General features: G+C 40.1%; 1 protein-coding gene across 1 annotated transcript in view; it reads left to right on the forward strand.

The window, feature by feature from the left end:
• The window catches only part of Senp7 (SUMO specific peptidase 7), a 107,491-nt gene that overhangs the window by 37,673 nt on the left and 51,490 nt on the right, over nucleotides 1-18,328 (forward strand). The window contains exon 7 of the mRNA XM_029544337.1: nucleotides 8,391-8,582. Coding sequence (XP_029400197.1) covers nucleotides 8,391-8,582 — 192 coding nt within the window. The remainder of the gene's footprint in view (nucleotides 1-8,390; nucleotides 8,583-18,328) is intronic.

Genomic DNA, 18,328 nt, shown 5'->3' on the forward strand with positions numbered 1-18,328 from the left:
TGTGTTCTGAGACTTGGGTGTGGCTTTGGATGAGTGTGTTCTGAGACTTGGATGTGGCTTTGGATGAGTGTGTTCTGAGACTTGTTGTTCTCACCAGGAACTTTGTGTCGCCTTGACTTCTTCCTGATGGTTGACGTGAGGCCTTTTGCCTTAGTTTCATTTTTGCCCAGCAGATGAAAATTTACCTTTGCCTTTAAATTTCATCCTAAAGTTTAACTTTTAAATAAACAAAATTACTTAATTGAATACTGAAATGACTTTTTTTGGGGGGGATAATGAAAACTTTATTTAAAGGGTTAGATATGCATAATATAAGAAACTAAAAATAATCGGTGGTAATAAATGAATACATACAAACATGATTTCAAAATGAACAATAACATAGACTTTTCCTAGAAAAGTCATCAACATAAGTCATTATTAGAAAAATCCATAGCAAAATCACAATGAGATACCAGTTTATCAGCATTTAATAAAATGTCCAAACAGCATGAGTACTCAAGAGGATGTACAGTAAGGGGAAACACAGCACTCTGTAAATGAGTACAGCCACTGTGGAATCAGTTTGGATGCACCTCAAAACAATTAAAAACAGCTTTTCTAAATTCATTATTTTCAAATATATATATACACAATTTCTACCTTTACTTCATCCTATACCTCTCAAGTCTGATCAACATTTTCTCAAATTAAGTACCTTTTTTCTTTTTTTTCTTTCTGAAATGACTTTTTATTAGAAATTTTACTTTTCATTCTGGTATGTAAGAGCAATGAACTAACTACCTTGCTTTTTTTTTTTTTTTTTTTTTGTAAGCACAGTTTATCCCATTGATTTCTGGATAAGACTAATAGGACAAATAGAAAACACATGGGTCAAATCAACTATATAATGTAATAAAAATAAAGAGTCGGGAATTTTCGAAATACCAGACTAGCAGGTATTTAAAAACAAAACATGTGGGGCTTGTTTTAAATTTGATTCCTTAATTGTTTGATTCCCTCTTCTCCCCACCTCCTCTTTTTAAATTTTTTTTAATTTTTATTTTTTTGAGACAGGATCTCCCTGTAATGTTGCCTGTCCTGAACTCATGCTGTTGACTAGGCTGGAGATCCCCCTAGCTCTGCCTCTCAAGTGTTGCGAGTATAGACAAGCTCCAGCACCACCCCCAGAATGTTGGATTCTTTCTAAAGGACATGTCAGTACGTGTCTTTTTATGAGAGAGCTTATTTCCACATGTGGCTCACATTTATTTTCCTGGTTGAAAATTTCTAGACATTTGTAAGCTTTGGTCAGCAGCAGCTGAGTGGGACGTACACAGAGGGTAAACTTACTCCTGCTTTCGTTTATTGGCAGTGGCAGTGATTAGTGAAGTACAGAATACAATACACTCATATTTTTCCAATGAATTTATACTTGGAATTCATCTAAATGGTATATTTATTATTTTTCTTAAATTATACATTTGAAACAAACAAAAACCCCAGTGAATTCCAAATACTGTTCTTACTTTATGATTTCTTTAGGCCAGTGTTATTCTAGTTGAGTGATAATCTGTTCATTTCAATTTTAGTTTTATAAATGGAAAAAGAAACCTGTGAAGTTTAGGGCTAGGGATGTCGCTTAGTGAGTAAAGTGCTGGGAGAGAGAGCATGAGAACCTGATGTTGATCTCATGTACTGGGATCCCTCACCCATGTAAAAAGCAGGATGTAGTGGGGTGGGTTTGCAGCCCTAGAGCTGGGGAGGACAAATAGGAGGGACAGGGGCTCACCAACCAGCCAGCCTAGCTTAATTGGCAAGCCCTAGGCCCCAAGTGGGGGTCTTTGTTAAAAAATAATGTATGCAGCTCCCAAGGAACAACACCTACGGTTGTCCTCTTGTCTTCTACATGCACACATATACACATGTGTGTACATATTCTCCCCCAACATGCATCCATCTACACAGAACATATACATATTCCTGCCCACACACATACATACCCATATACACCCCCCCCCCCACCAAAGAGCAAAAAGGAAATCTGTGGATCTCTTAAAGTTTTGGGCCAGTGAGATGGCTGAGGGGTAAGAGCACTTTGTTTTCAAGCTTGACCTGAGTTTAATCCCTGTAATTCACCATGGAAGACTGGAACTAACTTCTGAAGGCTGTCTTCTAACCTCCATACATGTAATAATAAATGTTTTAAAAGAAGAGAATAAAAAAGGAAAAACTAACAATTCTTTCATACTTTAAGATGTTGATTTACAAGGTATAGTTTGAATTATGTCATCTGGGAAATGAGTGGATTTATGATACCCTTGTTAAAATGCAACATACTATATTTTAGGATGATATTAGTGTGAATTTCATAAAAATGAAAGTGGATTAGTATTGCAACTTCCTATATTGCAGCTATATTAAGAGGTATAATTACAAGTTTTCAGTGTACTTTATTAGAAATGGCTCTTGAGATGACTTATATATTAATATGTCATTGGTTTTTCAATGTCTCCCCATATTTGTACCTTATTCTTACCTTGCTGTACTTTTTTCCTAAAATTTATTTATTTCATGTATATGAGTACACTGTAGCTGTCTTCAGACACACCAGAAGAGGGCATCAGATCCCATTACAGATGATTGTGAGCCACCATGTGGTTGCTGGGAATTGAACTCAGCACCTCTGGAAGAGCAGTCAGTGCTCTTAACTGCTAAACCATCTCTCCAGCTCCTACCTTGCCATACAGAAGCCAAATTGTAATAGACATTCTGAGAGGATAAAGCCTACAATGGAGTCATCAGAAAAGGCACAGCTTTTCCAACACACTTTTGCTGTCTTGTTTTTCAGGATTCATTTCTGCTTTGTTTTGGTATAGTTATTTTTATATTCTGAAATGTAATTTTATAGTTATTCATATAATTTACCAATAACATTTACATATTTAGGAAAGCAAATTGGATATAGTATATGACATGTTAACTTACATTCTGGATTGTGGATTGAGATAGATTGTAAAACTTGAGAGCTTCCTGAAATACAAGGTAGCTATGGATAACAGCACAGCACTGACACTACTGATACTGTAAGTACGAACGTGTAGTTCCAAAGACAACATAGCCACTATGGCTTTAGTTTACTTTGTAGATCTGTATTCTGTAAGGTCATCACACAAAGCTTTACTCTTAAGGTATCCGAAGTGGATTTTATCTGTACATGAGAGAAGGCATTAGGCAATGGCTGTGAATTCTGAAGCACTGAGAATAAGACCATAGTTATTGCTAGGTGTGAAGTTACACTTACTTTTCAAAAGATTGGCTTTTCAACAAGATTGCAGAGTCTGATAGTTACCAAGAATAGCACTAAGACTCCAGTAATACAAAAATTCAATCAAGCTTGCATTTACTTTGGATATAGTACATGCTAGCAATTGTGCTAATTGCTTTAAATGTTTGTTTGTCTATTGTTGTTTAATTCTCATTGTGGAAGGTAGGTACTCTTCCCATAGTGGATCTAAGGTGCTCAGAAACAGAAGTTATGGTAAGTAACTCTCCTAAAACAGTGTTATTTGGTGGTGGAGTCAGATTCTTCGTGGTGAGGGTCCACAGCCTGTGCTCCTAATTCCTGTGCCATGTGCCTCTCTTTACCTGTTCGTCCTCCTGAACCCTAGTGTTTTTTTTTCTCCTGCAGTAAAATAGAAATTGGACTTTACTATGTGTATTAGTTAGGGATTTTCTGCTGTGAACAGACACCATGATCAAGGCAAGTCATAAAAAAACCACCATTTAACAGGTTCAGTCCATTACCATCAAAGTGGGAGCATGGCAGCATCCAGGCAGGCATGGTGCAGGAGGAGCTGAGAGTTCTTCGTCTCCATCCAAAGGCTGCTAGTGGAAGACTGACTTCCAGGCAACTAGGGTGAGGATCTTATGCCCACACCCACAGTGACACACCTACTCTAACCAGGTCACACCTATTCCAACAAGGCCACACCTCCAAATGGTGCCACTCCCTGGTCGAAGAATATACAAACCATCACACTATGTTATTTTATACATTAATTAGTTCATTAAACTATTTATTATTTTATTTTGTTCTGTGTAATTTTCCACATAGTCAAGAATGTTTTCTGGTTGAAAAGTGAAGTATTAGGGACATGCTGGTATATTCCTTGAACACTCTGACAGTGTTGGAGAGCTTTAAGGTCCATGGCGTCTTAAGTAATGCAGTTTCTACTATAGCTTGGTGTCTAATCTTTTAAAAATAATTTTTATTTGAATTTTGTTTTTTCTATTCTAGGAGAGGAGTTTGAGTTTGTCTGACTTACATTTCATATTCAGCTTACATTTATTTATCTTTTCAAGTGTTCAGTTCTCTTTTTTAATTTTTTTCTTTCTTCAAACTCTACTGGTGTAAATGATAACATGAGGATGGAATGTGAGGGCCATCTGGCTACAACCTTGGTCGTCCCATCAATCCCAGAGTTGATTGATGGATTTGGCTAGCTAGGTTGCCACCCTCTTGCTTCCTCACCCTCTTCCTTCCTCAACCTCTTCCTTCCTCACCCTCTGTGTGTGTGTCCATCCTGAAGCGTCCAGCTTGCTCTCCCCCAGTAGATGTGACCTGCTGAAGTGTCAGGAGCAGCCCAGGGGTGTGGGTAGCTCTGCTCCATGCTGGGGACTCCAGGCCAGCTCAGAACAATTGGGCAGTCGTTTATTATCCAAAGACAATTCTGAGCAGTATACCCTCTCTTCTCCTTGCTGATGTTTGGGTCTGTTTATCTTTTCCAGAATCATTTAGGACTAAAATATTTTGTACACAACCCCTTTATTTCAGAAACAGTGTTTATTTTAGGAACTGAACACTTGAAGCCACCTGTAAATTATGCCATTGTCTGGTATTTTTTGTTTTTTGTTTGTTTGTTTGTTTTTTCAAGACAGGGTTTCTCTGTGTAGCCCTGGCTGTCCTGGAACTCACTCTCTAGACCAGGCTGTCCTTGAACTCAGAAATCTGCTTGCCTCTGCCTCCCAAGTGCTGGGATTAAAGGCATGCTATGCCACCACCGCCCAGCATTGTCAGGTGTTTAAGTAACAGTTGGCATTTTTTCTTTGATCTATCTCCTATGTGCCCCCAAACTTCTTTCTATATCCTAAAACTTTTGGATTCACTTTTTGTATAATGGGCAATACCTTACTGATTCTCAAACTGAGTTATCAGTTTAGTGTATCAGGATCTTTTTTTTTTTTTAAAAAGTAAATAAAATTCTATGTGCACTAACATATTTCCTTGGAAAAATTTGGTGATAACTTAAGCATATTTTTGTCTTACTCCCAACTTTTTCTTTCTGTTTTATTTTTTCCCCTTAGACAGATCTCACTGTGTAGACTGTATACTCTAGAACTCCCAGAGATCTCTTTGCTTCCCAAGTGTTGGAGTTACAGGCATGTGCCACCACGCCCAGATCAATATTTTTCTTGAAGTGTTAGAACCTAGTTGAATTTTATTTTAGAGCAGTACATGGTCTGAGATTAGACAAAGGAAACCTTGAGACTCCTTTTTGGTTCTTCATTGCCCACTCCACTTCAAATCTAGCATTTTTTTTCAATCTAGTGCTTCAAAGCATAATTCAGGCATTAAGTGTACAAAGCAGTATTAAGTAGGATGCTTATAATTATAAGTGATGCAACATTAGTGAAAAATATTTCTGCTTTGCCTTCTCCAAATTGGAGTGTAGTAGGTGGTAGTCTTCTACTCTTTCTCAGCCTTAATTTAAGGGAACTATCAGCTCTGGTTTTAGATCATAGATGCTATTTAATCATTGTAGAACTTTTTAATGATGGTTATAATAGAAATGGATATTCAAGGATTTCCTGAAGTCCCTACCTGTAGAAATGCTCAGTTACCCATAACACATTGTTAGAATGAAAGAAGCAGAATGTCCGAAGACAGGCCCTCAGGGAAGAGCTACTTGGAAGACTCGGTCATATCACTCAAGATTTTGGAATGATACTGTGTTGAAAATAGAGAACTAATTTAAAGTTACTGTCTGTAGCTAATTTTATTTGTTGTTATCAGTGGGTATGCATGTGTGATATGTGGGAATGTGCACATGATCTAGCATACCTTTGGGGGTCAGAGGGTGACTTTTGGGAGCTGATCCTCTCCTTCCACCTTCATGTGAGGTCTAAGCATTTACCTCAGGTTGTCAGGCCATCCATCACATCAGTCCTAAAGTTCTTTTAAGGCCCAACATTTTATGTGGTTTGGAATTTAGTGAAAGTAACACAGTGCCTTTACATAATGAAAATAAAGAGTACTTCTGCATATTTAATAATATTTAGTGATATTGACATTTTATTTAAGCAGAAGTACTTAAGGCTTTTCTAAATATGTCCTTTGTTTCCACAAAATATCAGCGGAGTGTGTTAGCTACATATTTGTAGTAGATAAGGGGATGTGGGGTGTAGGAGGAATGTGTGGCCACCTCTGCATAAACACTAGGGGCTGCATAGCTGCAAAGTTATCTCCTTCTGGAGGACCTAATTTAAGACTGCCGGAGAGACCAAGGATTGCTAACACAGACAATGCCAGTCAATCGGGAACTGCTGTTTAAAAGATCAGTGAGGCTCAGGTGGAGGGTGTTAAAGGAGCTTGGAGCAGCATTCAACTGATCATGCTGTAGCATTTCTCACCCGCTCCCAGAGTCTGTGTATTTGATTCCACGCCACCTCACCTCCAACTCCCCAAGGGTCCAGGGCACAGGCAGCAGTGGGGCATCCAACAAAGGAGAGATAAAAACACTTTAAAGAATGATAATAACTATCCAAGCTTGTAGCAAACACCTGTACTCTATGCCCAGCTCCTGGCGAGGCTAAAGCCTAATTGATTGATCTTGAATTTTGGGCCAGCTTATTCAATTTAGTGAGAACCTGTCTTAAAACAAAACAAAACAAAACAAAACAAACAAAGGAGTAGTTGAGCTTAGAGTGAAGGCTTAGCAGGTAAGAACACTGGATGCTCTTGCAGAGGACACAGGCACCGGTATTTTCCAACCATCTATAACTCCAGTTCCAGGGCATCTGACACCCTTTTCTAGCTTTCCACACATTCACAAGTAAAATTGCTAAATAAATATTTAAAAAATATAGTAGCAGGGGGCTGGCAAGATGGCTCAGCAGGTAAGAGCACTGACTGCTCTTCCCAAAGTCCTGAGTTCAAATCCCAGCAACCAGTGGTGGCTCACAACCACCTGTAATGAGATCTGACACCCTCTTCTGGTGTGTTTGAAGTCAGCTACAGTGTACTTACGTACAATAACAAACAAATCTTTGGGCAGGAGTGAGCAGGGACTGAGCAAGCAGAGTTGACCTGCTTGAACACGGCCGACCAGAGCGAGCAAGGTCCTAAAATTCACTTCCCTCAACCACATGAAGGCTCACAACCATCTTATAGCTACAGTGTACTTGCATACATAAAATAAATCTTTAAAAAAAATATATAGTAGCAAAACTTTAAAAAGACACCCCTCCTGCTCCCTGCAAATGAAAACAGTTTGCTTGAACAAGTCAGTAGGGTCAAATGTTATTCCCTCATCTCCTACCATGCTGGAGTCAAACCCTGGACCTGGTACATGCAAGGCAAAAAAATACTTTTAAAGATATCTTTGTAGCGCGGCAATGCATCATTTGTTCAGAATAGAAGGCGAGTAACATAGCAGATTTTGCTACCGTTTTTGATTATAAAGATACATGACATATAATAGTGTATCTGATAGAGAGTCCACCAGTTTAGAAAGTTTAAATATTTAAAAATACACTATGAGTTTCTAAACCTTTTGCCTATTGGCTCACTTACCCAATGCTATTATTATATGAACATAGGAATTACCATAAGCGTATGTGCGGTTTCATTTGCGGGATCTGGAATTATGGATGTAATCTGAATGTTGTCTTTCTTGTTGGATGAAGCATTTGTCATTCAATGAGTGTTTAGTTACTTATCAAGGATCTTTCTCCTAAATAAAAATACAAATTTCACGAATTGGTTTGAGGTGATATATATTTTTAATAAATACTGGAAAAGAAAAAGGCATTTTTTGAGAAAAATTAAACTTTAAGTACTGCTATAGCATCTGTTAGTAAAGTTAAAGAGATTATAATCTCATACTAATAATCTGTCCTGTACTTTGTAAGAAACAAGTACTTTTAGAAACAAGATTGTATCTACCCAAAGTTTTGAGTATTCACACATTGATTTCTTGAATGCTACAATTCTAATAAAGCTTACATGCACTGAAGTGACAATATTTGAAAATTCAACTTTATGGGGTACATTTTTTTTTCCTTTTCTTTTTCTCCTCCCCTGCATGAAAACTCTAGTACAGTACAGTGTTTGTTATTTTATGTGGCAGGATACCCAGAGTTATACTGACGGATATCCGGCAAACAGAATTAGGAAGAAAATACTTAAAGATCCCACCTGTAACTGAGGCCAGTTTGGGTGATACAGCCAACCTGAAATCAGAGCAACTTTCTTCATCATCTGATGGCAGCTCAGAGTCTTGTCAGAGTGTAAATCATCACAAGAGCTTTTTATCTGAAAGGTATGTCTAGTGATAACTTTACTAAAAATATATGTATTTATTCTCATGTACCTGATCTTTCCTTCAGAGATATTATTGTTATTGTAAATATAAAACAAATGTGCTTTAATGGCTAGTGTGACTTTCGCCCATAGGGTGTCTTTTGGAAGCAGCAGTTTATGGCTATTCATCAGAATCAAAAGTCTATTTTATTTTGGAAAAATTGATGCAAACATATGGGGCAGTGGACTGTGCCAGGAAACTTGGTAAGGTTGAACAGTTTGGAAGCCCCGGAAATCTGAGAGGGAACCTCTGAGAGGGTGGTAGGAGCTTCACCTGCTTCTGACCAGTTCCCTGTCATGTGACCACACTCCCTACATAGAAACATGACCTGTAGTCGTATAGATCAGAATAGAGTTCTCCCTGCTAATGAGGTATTTAGAGGCTCTGAGAGTTTAGCCAATAAACCTCCCTTCCTGGACATTCATTTCTTCCTGCAAAAGGTATTTAATCTCTGGTCTACCTTGAGGAGGTGGTATGCACTCATTTTCCACAATGAACAATCAATAAACAGTTTGGCACCAAGGACTGTCTCTTTCATCAAGAACCGCATGGAGGAGCATGGATGAAGCCTTTGTCTACAGAGCTGCACCATCTAAGTCTTCTGCAGAAGGCCCGTCCAAACTCCCGGACTTGCCACTGCTCAGCTAAGCCATTCTCCATTTCCCCGCAGCCCCCATCCCCGGGGCTTGTCCTCAGCCTGAGGGCCCCATTCACTCCCAACTCCTCAAAATCCAGTGGTAGCTGGATGTCCAGGAGTTTGGGAGCCCCCGGCCCTAGGTGCCTCTTTGCAGGCCCATGGACCCTGGACCAGTCTGTTCCAACTCCGCGAGGTTTCCATTTGTGACTGGATGCCTGGGAGTCACGGAACCCCGTCTTTGGCCTCCCACATCTTAGACTGCATTTTCCCACCACCATTGTATTGGTGCTTTCTTCAAGTCCATCATCCAACAGTGGGCATAAGATAAATGCAGTATAGCATCACTGCATTTTGTCTGCCCAGTGGTGTCCCCACACCCTAGTGGTGAAGTGTGGAACCATATCTGGCGCCTACAATATGGGACATACCCAGGTGGTGCATATCCCAGCTGGTAACCCACGCAGACCCACATAGGAACTCCAGATTATGAGCAACCCCTGGCACTAGTTCCAAAACCCAGACTTTCCCACTCTAAAGACAGACACTCTGGGGCTGGAGAGATGGCTCAGCGGTTAAGAGCACTGACTGCTCTTCCGAAGGTCCTGAGTTCAATTCCCAGCAACCACATGGTGGCTCACAACCATCTGTAAATAGACCCGGCGCCCTCTTCTGGAGTGTCTGAAGACAGCTACAGTGTACTTACATATAATAAATAAATCTTTAAAAAAAAAAAAAAAAAAAAAGACAGACACTCTGTCTTCTCACTTTCATTTTCAGGTATAGCTACTGCACTGACCTCCATCTAAATCCAGATAGTCCAATGGGCCATTAACAAAAACTGCAATTGCTCCCCCGCCCCCACTCCTGCCCACCCTGCTGATATGGTGCCAACAAGTTTCCATGCTTCTTTTCTTTCCGCTCTACTTTTAGGGTGTACATAAAACACCCCTCCTCTACCTGCCTTCTAGCAATACCAGCCAAGGAAAACACCTGGGGAGAAAAAGGGACCTGCCTGCTAGAGCAGACAGCCACAGCTGAGGCATGGCAGAGCAGGCCCCTACCCCTCCACCTGGGCAAAAAGAGCCTACCAAGCAAGGACAGTAGCTAAGATCTTGCTGCTGAGAATTTGGAAAACACCAAAACCAATCAACCAACCAACCAAATAAAAAACCTACCTAAAACTCAACTCAAAATTTTCATGCTCCTTTGTTTAAGTGCTTGTTCTTTGCCTAGTAGGAGCACCTAAAACAAAATATTTGCCTTTTAACTCAAAATTTTCATGCTTCTTTATTTAAATGTTTATTTTTTTTTCTGTAACAGGAACACCTGAAATAATGCTTGTGTCTTTTAAACTAAGATTGTCCTAAAATTTCTTTTAAACTTTAAAAATCATATTTAATATACTCCCATAGGTCAAACCAACTACATTAATAACCATTATTTAATCCGTAATTAACAACCAACTTCCTTTTACAGACAAGCTGTTATTGCCTATCCCAGATACATAATTAACAGGACATTTTCTTCCTCAGCCATCTAAATCAGATGAATTTTCAATTCTTCCCTCTGCTTTCCTTACTACAACACAGGTGACTCCCCACTTAGAGGATGACTTCTAGGACTAAATTCCTCAAATGCCCTTACCTTTTTTCTAGGACGATCACAGCAGAGTAGGATGTGCTCCGAAGAAAACTACATATACATTCCCCACACCGTGCAGACATCCCCTGATGGGGTTTTGCTTCCCGGTTGTGATTATTCTACAGGCTTATCTCTACAAAAGGGAAAAAGAGCACTGCTGCCACAGGCCAGACGGAGACTGACCAGCCATCTCCTGGGCCTGCCTTCGTCAATAAAGCTGCCTTTGTCGTCTGACTAAAGAGTTCTGAGACAAGCAGATGCTGACAGCCTTGGGACCTTCCAGTGACAGATAAACTCTTGCTAAATCAAATAGATAAATCAAATGTTTTTTAAAACCGATGTTAATATCCTCACACACTGTACAAACTCACTCTCGATTTCAATCCACTGAATATTGGTTGGTTCAGTAACCCCTTGTCTTGCTAGCTCCCACCCCTTGTTACTCCTCTGGCTTATGTTGTGTTTGACGCTTGGTGCTTACATCCACCTACCCGGAATTTTCACTACAAATAACGTAAGAAACAGTCACTCTAATGACACTTCTTTATAAAAGGAAAAGGAGGAATTGTGGGGCAGTGGACTGTGCCAGGAGACTTGGTAAGGTTGAGCAGTTTGGAAGCCCCGGAACCTCTGAGAGGGAACCTCTGAGAGGGTGGTAGGAGCGTCACCTGCTTCTGACCAGGTCCCTGTCACATTACCATACTCCCTACATAGGGACATGACCTGTGGTCGTATAGATCAGAACAGAGTTCTCCCTGCTAATGAGGTACCTAGAGGATCTGAGGGCTTAGCCAATAAGCCTCCCTGGACATTCATTTCTTCCTGCAAAAGGTATTTAATCTCTGGTCTACCCTGAGGAGGTGGTATGCACCTATTTTCCTTGATGAACAATCAAACAGTTTGGACTGTCTCTTTCATCAAGAACCATGTGGAGGAGCATGGAGGAAGCCTTTGTCTACAGAGCTGCACCATCTAGTCTTCTACAGAAAGCCTGTCCTCACTCAGACAATCACCGCTGAGCTAAGGACAGTTGCTAATGAACTAAGCTGAAGTCCCCCATTCCCTAACCCAGTGGCATCTGGATATCCAGAAGTTTAGGATCCCCCAGCCCTGTTCCCAACTCCTCTGCATGAATTCCAGCGGTGGCTGGATGCTCAGGAGTCAGGGAACCCCAGCTTTGGCCTCCCACATCTTAGGCTGCATTTTCCCACTCCCTCAGTGGTGTATGGGTATTTCCCTCAAGCCCACCGCATGCATAGGGTAAATGGAGTCTGGCGTCTCTGCATTTTGCCTGCCCAAGCGGTATTCCCACACCCCAGCAACGGGGCGAAAAGTGAGGACCACACAAATACTGAATGAGACTTTTGTTGTCTGTTTAGTATTCATACCTATTTATCTGGATAATTGAAATAATTCTATTCCTCCCTTCTTTTCTCTTCCTGCCTATTCTTCCACTCATCTGTCTGTTCATTTCTTTGTGAATCTATCCAGCCAGCCAGCCAGCATTCATCCATCATCCATCCATTTACCCATCATCCCTCTATCATCTACCCACCCACCCACCATCCATCCATTCACCCACCTACCATCCATCCATCATCCCTCCACCATCTGCCCACCCACCATCCATCCATCTGTCCATCCATCCATCCATCCATCCATCCATCCACCTACCCATTTTTACCCAGTGTTTATACTAAGAAAACTGAAACTGGCATTTAGTGCTTTAGTAAATATTTATTGAATAAATTGTTAGATATACTGCTGACAAGAATGGTTTGTAAACCAATGCAGCTTACTGTACTACTTAAAAATAGATATTAATTTACTCAGTTTTAGGCACTAAGTGGGGGGTCTAGAACTAAGAAATAATTTGTGAAAAAAACTAGAAAGTGCTCAGTTAATAAATTCTACCGAATCTTGTTGAGAGACTTTTGCTCTGTAGCCCAGCTGTGCAGTCTTAGACTTGTGACCTTTGCCTTCTTGCAAGTGCTATGCTTCCTTTGTGTGGGTACTACTAAGCTTGACTTCCAGAGGTTTAAAAACTTTTCGTTAATTCTTTGTGAATTCCACATCAGGATCCCCAATCCTATTCATCTTTAACCCTGTTTCTGTGTATCCACCCTCTGCCCTTACAACCTCCCCCAAAAAGAAAAGAAAAAAGAAAAGAAGAAAACAACAATCAACAACTTCCCCCCAAAACATACAAAAATATCATCATGGAAGCTGTAGTATGTCAAAGTACACACTTGTCCACACATTTTTTTCCTTGCAAATGTTCATTGCCATGAGTCATTGGTCTGGTTTGAGGCCTCTGGCTTCTGCTACACTATCAGTACTGGATCCTCACCAGGACTCTTCTTGGATATCCTATTGTTGCCCTGTGTCCTGGAGATCCTGCAGTTTCAGGTATGTAGGACTAGGCCTTTTCATGCACCCAGTAGTTCTTGGATGGGGTGGATGTTGTGTGGGCCAACTCATAGCTCTGGATCTGGGCCTAGGAGGAGTTGAGTTGGTTAGCCTACCAGCTCTCCTGCACAGCAACACCAAGGTAAGCTCTCCAGCACTGCCCCAGGTAGCTCACCCAGTGCTGCACCTGGCAAGGGGCAGGGTCAGCTCTCCTCTCATGCTCTCAAGTCTGTTGTCTTAGGGTTTAATTGCTGTGAAAAGATACCATAACCAGGAAAACTCTTTTCTTTTTCTTTTTCTTTTTCTTTTTCTTTTTCTTTTTCTTTTTCTTTTTCTTTTTCTTTTTCTCTTTCTCTTTCTCTTTCTTTTTCTCTTTCTTTTTCTTTTTCTTTTTCTTTTTCTCTTTCTCTTTCTCTTTCTTTTTCTTTTTCTTTTTCTTTTTCTTTCTCTCCTTGGTTTTCTGAGACAGGGTTTCTCTGTCTAGTACTGGCTGTCCTGGAACTTTCTCTGTAGACCAGGCTGGCCTTCAATTCAGAAATCCGCCTGCCTCTGCCTCCCAAGTGCTGGGATTACAGGACAACTCTTATAAAGGCAAACATTAAATTTTGGCTGGCTGCAGTTTCAGAGATTCAGTCAGTTATCATCATGGCAGGAAGCATGGCAGCTTGCAGGCAGACATGGTGCAGGAGAAGGAGCCAAGGGCCCTACATCTTGATCTGAAAGTAGCCAGAAGATTCTCTTCAGCAGGCTGCCGGGAGGTGGTTCTCTTCTGCATGGCCTCTGGTGGTAACATGGGCTGGGGACATCGACATAGACCCCGGCAGTGATAGGACCATGGACCCAGCCATGGCAGCAGCATGGTCCCAGATGTCCCAGTGGCCTCAGGTGGCAGTGCAGGCCACTCAGCATGGCACTCAGACAACCACATGTCTCCTGTGGCAGCCCAGACCACAGACATGTGCTTGGCCTTTGGTGGTAACACCAGGCACAGGTTTCAACACAGACCTCTCATGCAGCAGATCAGGACATGGTCCTTTCTTAGAACCTCACCATGGCCTTCTCATATCCACCTGTTTTTTTTTTTTTTTTTTTTTTTTTTTTTTTTTTTTTTTTTTTTTACCACCATCAAGTCTCCAGTTCCACCTTTATCTATAGTATATGAACCTCTCTGCTTCATTCTCTCTCATCTTCCACTCTGTACACCAGCTTTCCCAATTTTTCCATCACATATTTGCCCATAATAATGTGGCACCCGGAGCAAGCCCTTATATGTCTTTCTTCTGGCTGGGGTGGCCACTTGTGTATCTTTCTTCTGGCTGCTCCAGGCTGGCCTGGCTTGATTGGGCATTTGGGTGAATTTCTTCCAACCTCCCCAGGCCATAGGGACCAGGGTGGGCACTTGAGCATCTTTCTTTGGGCCATCCCAGGCCAGTGTGATTCAAATGGGCTGACTTCTAGATTTGTTTTCTTTTTGTTGTTGGTGGTTTAGTCCCTAAGAGCTCTAGGGGTACTGGTTGATTCATATTGTTGTTCCTCCTTTGGGGCTGCAAACCCCTTCAGCTCCTTGGGCCCTTTCTCTAGCTCCTCCATTGGGGACCCTGTACTCAGTTCAATGGTAGGCTGAGAGCATCCACCTCTGTAATTGTCAGGCTCTGGCAGCCATATCAGGCTCCTGTCAGCAAGCACTTGTTGGCATCTACAATAGTGTCTGGGTTTGGTGACTGTATATGGGATGGACACCAGGTGGGGCAGTCTCTGGGTGTTCATTCCTTCAGTCTCTGCTCTACACTCTGTCTCTGTAGCTCCTCCCATGAGTATTTTGTTCCCTCTTTTAAGAAGGATCGAAGTATCCACACTTTGGTCTTCCTTCTTCTTGAGCTTCATGTGGTCTGTGAATTGTGACTTCTAGATTTTTGAACATTCATTTGTTAAATACTAGTCAAATGTATTTTTTTCTTTAAGTCTGTAGAATTTAGAGCTTTTACTTCAGTGTCAATTTATTCTGGTCTTAATATCCCCAGCTCCCCAACTGTCTTTTTCAAGCTTATATTTTCACTGTAAATATTATACTTAAAGTTACCATTTTAAAGGTTTATAACAAATTTCTTAACATTTCTAACAAGTAGTATCTTTAATTTTTTTATTTCTTACAAGCTTCTGAAATCTTTATATCTGTGTTGTGATTTATGATGTATCAAAAATAATTTATGTATTAAGTTTCTGTTCTACTCCTTTATGTTTTTGTGGCAATATTTTGGCAAAAAGCTACTTATGGGAAAATGTTTTACTTTAGCTCATAATTCCAGGTTATAGTCTGTCTTTCATTGTGGGTAAGTCACAATGACAGGAGCTTGAAGCAGCTTGTTAAACTGTATTCACAGCCAAGACCAGAGAGAAGTAAATGCATGTATGTTCATGCATGCTTGCTTGTATTCAGAAACAGAAGCACATTCATGCATAGTTCAGGATTTCCTGCCTGTGTGTCAGTGCCTAAAGCAGTGAATACAGTTCAGACCATCCGCCACAGACATGCTTACATGCTGTCCCAGAGTTCTCCACTGAGACACAGTTCCCATGTGATTCTAGCTTATGTCAGGTTCACAGTTAAAGCTAGCTAGCACAGTCTTTTAAAAATTTCCCTTCAAAGAAATCCTGTCAGTGGTGGGCTTGAGGGGAGGCTCAGTGTTTAGAATAGCAGCTTCTCTTGTAGAGGGCCTGGGTTCTGTTCCTAGCACCCACATGATAGCTCACAGCCATGTGTAGCTCCAGCTTCTAGGAATCAGATGCCCTCTCCTGACCTTTGTGAACACTAGGCACTCAACTGGCACATATACATACATGCAGGCAGAACGTTCAGACACATAAAGTAAAAAAAAGAAAAAGAAAAAGAAAAAAAAAAAGCTAAAAATTAATCTAAAAGATTTTCAATATTATCATTCAGACAGTAGATTGAATATATAATTAGAGATTTGAGAAATGCATTTATCATATTATTTTATGTGTTTTTTCCCTACTCTAGTAGAGTGAAAACATCTTGCTTAAGGAGAGGTTTTGTGCCATATTTATCTTTATATTCACTCTTAACTCAATGCATTTGAATTTTATAACAACTAGGTTAATGTCTATGACATTGAACCTTGAGCTTAATTTTTCTGAACTGTAAAAAGTCAATTAATTTTAGATGTACTTACTACTTCACAAAAATATTTAAATTGTCATTAAAAAATTTCCATCTTATCTTTATACATATGGAACTTTTGCCTGTATATATGTCTGTACCCCATGTGCGGTGTCCTTGGAGATGAGAAGAGGGTGCTGGAGTCCCTGGAACAGGAATTGCAGTTGGTTGTGAGCTGCTATGTGGGTACTAGGAATCAAACCCTGTTCTTCTGGAATAGCACCTCCCAGCCTCATTGAATTATCTTTTAAATAGCACGTGAAAATTTTTCTTTTTTCTTTTTTGGTTTTGCGAGACAGGGTTTCTCTGTAGTCCTGGCTGTCCTGGAACTCACTTTGTAGACCAGGCTGGCTTCAAATTTTTCTGCATATAAAAAATTCATATAGGGCTGGTGAGATGGCTATTAATAACACTGGCTGTTCTTCTAGATGTCTGAAGTTCAATTTCCAGCAACCATATGATCCCTCACCATTTATAAAGGGATCTGATGCCCTCTTCTGGCATGTAGGTGTACATGCAGACAGAACAATCCTACATTTAAATAAATATATAAATTTAAAAATATGTAAAATAAACAAGTGTATAATTTAAGCACGTTTTGTCAAAATTTATGATGTTTTTTTCCTATAGAATATAAATTACAGTGGACTACATTCATGTAATTAAGGAACTAGTTCTTGTGAGAGGCGTAGGAAACTATCTGTTGTAATCCATGCTTTTCAGGCTTTACACCAAAGAGGAATAATAAGTGTAAGTATGAAAATTTTGCTTGTTTCCAGGATCTCTTTAGTGAAAACTCTCTCTTCAAGTTCCTTAAAATTAGTTGTGAAGTTTCTGGGTAGCTTTGATGTGTTCTCTGAAAATCAGTTCTTTTGTTGTTAAATGTCTTTAGTTCTTCTATTTGGAATAAGCATAAATGTTTCATCCATATTGCTGACACACTGAGTTACCCTGGCAAGTTCGTTGGATCTTTTTAACAGGGATAAGAATATATGTCTCTTTGGATTGATGTTTAGATTTGAGTAAAATCCATAATCCAGTGCTTGATAATAAATAGTAACATTATTTTTTCTTATTGCTGGTAATAAAACAAATTCTGTTAAAGGTTATTGCTGTAGTTGATGCTTCTGAAGGCTTCTGTCCTGGCATGCGAGAATGACCTGAGACCACTGTTGCCAACAGCACTGTGGCCAGGGCATTTGTCAGAGCTTAATCAGCCTCACCATTAGTTTAAGGAGTTCAGAGCTCCTCGGAGGAAACTGTAGATTTCTCTTTTCTTAAAACAGGTCATTTTGAAAGGAGAATTCAGAATAATTAGTGGAAATACGTAGACACATAACTATACCATCACTTCAGTAGGTACATCCCAATATAGCTGAACTATAAGATGAACACAGAATAGATTTGACATCTGTTGCAACCACCCTTACCTACTTCAAAAGCAGAATGGATATATAGAAATTATTTAGAGCTTCTCAGAGACAGGCTGTTTGTTATTTTAAAGAATGTGGTAACATGCCAACCCTTATTATATATAACACCAAGTACAAGCTCTGACAGTAGATTAATGCAGGCTGTAGCCATAGAAACTTATGTTTCCTCTGAAAACTTCACAGTTATGCACTTAAAATGAGCAAATATTATGTGAAGAATAAAATCTGTGTTAGCCTTATTCTGCCAAGAGATGTTACTACTCCCTGTTACAGATAATCAGAATAGAATTATTTGGGAAGGAAAGTTTTAATTTACATCAGAAATCAAGAATTGATAGAAAATACCAGTGTTGGGCTGGTGAGATAGCTCAGTGGGTAAGAGCACCCGACTGCTCTTCCGAAGGTC

This window comes from Mus pahari, chromosome 12, assembly GCF_900095145.1.
Source record: "Mus pahari chromosome 12, PAHARI_EIJ_v1.1, whole genome shotgun sequence".
In the NCBI taxonomy this organism is placed as follows: Eukaryota; Metazoa; Chordata; class Mammalia; order Rodentia; family Muridae; genus Mus; species Mus pahari.